We start from the raw sequence: 1,406 nt of genomic DNA, 5'->3' as shown, positions 1-1,406 counted from the left end.
GAGAGGGCATTACAGCGAGAGAAAAGCAGCTGAACTAATAAAGATCATTGTTGGTGTTGTTGAGGCTTGCCATTCGCTTGGTGTCATGCATAGAGATCTTAAGCCCGAAAATTTCTTGTTGGTTAACAAGGACGATGACTTCTCTCTTAAGGCCATTGATTTTGGGCTTTCCGTGTTCTTCAAACCAGGTGAAAACATCTCTACTGCATCTTTTCCAACATATCTTCATTCATAGAATTTCAAACTTGCTACATCCATCATCTGCAACTTTCAGGTCAAATATTTGAGGATGTCGTTGGAAGTCCTTATTATGTTGCTCCTGAGGTTCTGCTCAAGCACTACGGACCGGAGGCTGATGTGTGGACGGCAGGGGTAATACTGTACATATTGGTTTGCGGAGTCCCACCGTTCTGGGCAGGTATGCACCCAAATGAAACAAATGTAATAAAAGGCTTTCAAGGTAAAAGATTCTTATATATTTTGCTCTGCAGAAACACAGCAAGGGATATTTGACGCAGTGCTCAAGGGACATATTGACTTTGACTCTGATCCTTGGCCCCTAATATCTGACTCTGCAAAAGACTTGATCCGTGGCATGCTATGTTCCCGGCCGTCTGAGCGTCTGACAGCTCATCAAGTATTGCGTAAGTCTAACCAGTTTGTTCTTATTTCATGTCCTGAATAGGTGTATCTGCTAGCTTACTTAGAATTTTGCAGGCCATCCTTGGATCTGTGAAAATGGAGTTGCACCAGACAGAGCACTAGATCCTGCTGTGCTTTCTCGTCTTAAGCAGTTCTCTGCAATGAATAAACTAAAGCAGATGGCTTTAAGGGTAAGCACCCAGACGCAAGCTGTTTCCATTTACATACTATGAATTATTTTTCCATAAACGTCTTCGGATGTGATCCAGGTAATAGCTGAGAGTCTCTCCGAGGAAGAAATTGCTGGATTGAAGGAAATGTTCAAAGCAATGGACACGGATAACAGTGGAGCAATTACATTCGATGAGTTAAAAGCCGGGTTGCGAAGATATGGTTCTACCCTCAAGGATACTGAGATTCGAGACCTTATGGAGGCTGTAAGAACTTTGCTCTGATCTGATATATGTGAGTACAGTGTACCTGCTTGAAATCAGTATGTTAAGTATGAATCTGTGACTGTGATTTACCAGGCAGATATTGACAAGAGTGGGACCATAGATTATGGTGAATTCATTGCTGCAACAATCCATATGAACAAATTAGAGCGTGAGGAACATCTCCTCTCAGCCTTCACGTACTTTGACAAAGATGGGAGCGGTTACATCACAATCGATGAGTTACAGCACGCGTGTGCTGAACAGGGAATGAGTGATGTTTTTCTCGAAGATGTGATCAAAGAAGTCGACCAAGACAATGTGAGAGAC

The 1,406-nt window shown here is 42.7% G+C and overlaps 1 protein-coding gene across 4 annotated transcripts in view; it reads left to right on the top strand.

The window, feature by feature from the left end:
* The window catches only part of LOC104716106 (calcium-dependent protein kinase 26), a 7,435-nt gene that overhangs the window by 4,622 nt on the left and 1,407 nt on the right, over positions 1–1,406 (top strand). For 3 of the 4 annotated variants that reach the window (XM_019230960.1, XM_019230959.1, XM_019230958.1), the window contains 2 exons: positions 1,001–1,079; positions 1,173–1,397. In XM_019230960.1, the coding sequence (XP_019086505.1) occupies positions 1,001–1,079; positions 1,173–1,397 (304 nt within the window). Of the gene's footprint in view, positions 1–53; positions 189–274; positions 419–491; positions 645–717; positions 834–911; positions 1,080–1,172; positions 1,398–1,406 lie in introns of all 4 variants that reach the window. The other variant, XM_010433452.2, reaches the window with a different exon arrangement.

This window comes from Camelina sativa, chromosome 10, assembly GCF_000633955.1.
Source record: "Camelina sativa cultivar DH55 chromosome 10, Cs, whole genome shotgun sequence".
Lineage (NCBI taxonomy): Eukaryota > Viridiplantae > Streptophyta > Magnoliopsida > Brassicales > Brassicaceae > Camelina > Camelina sativa.
The sequence above is the reverse complement of the archived record's forward strand: the minus strand, read 5'-3'. Positions and strand labels throughout refer to the sequence as shown.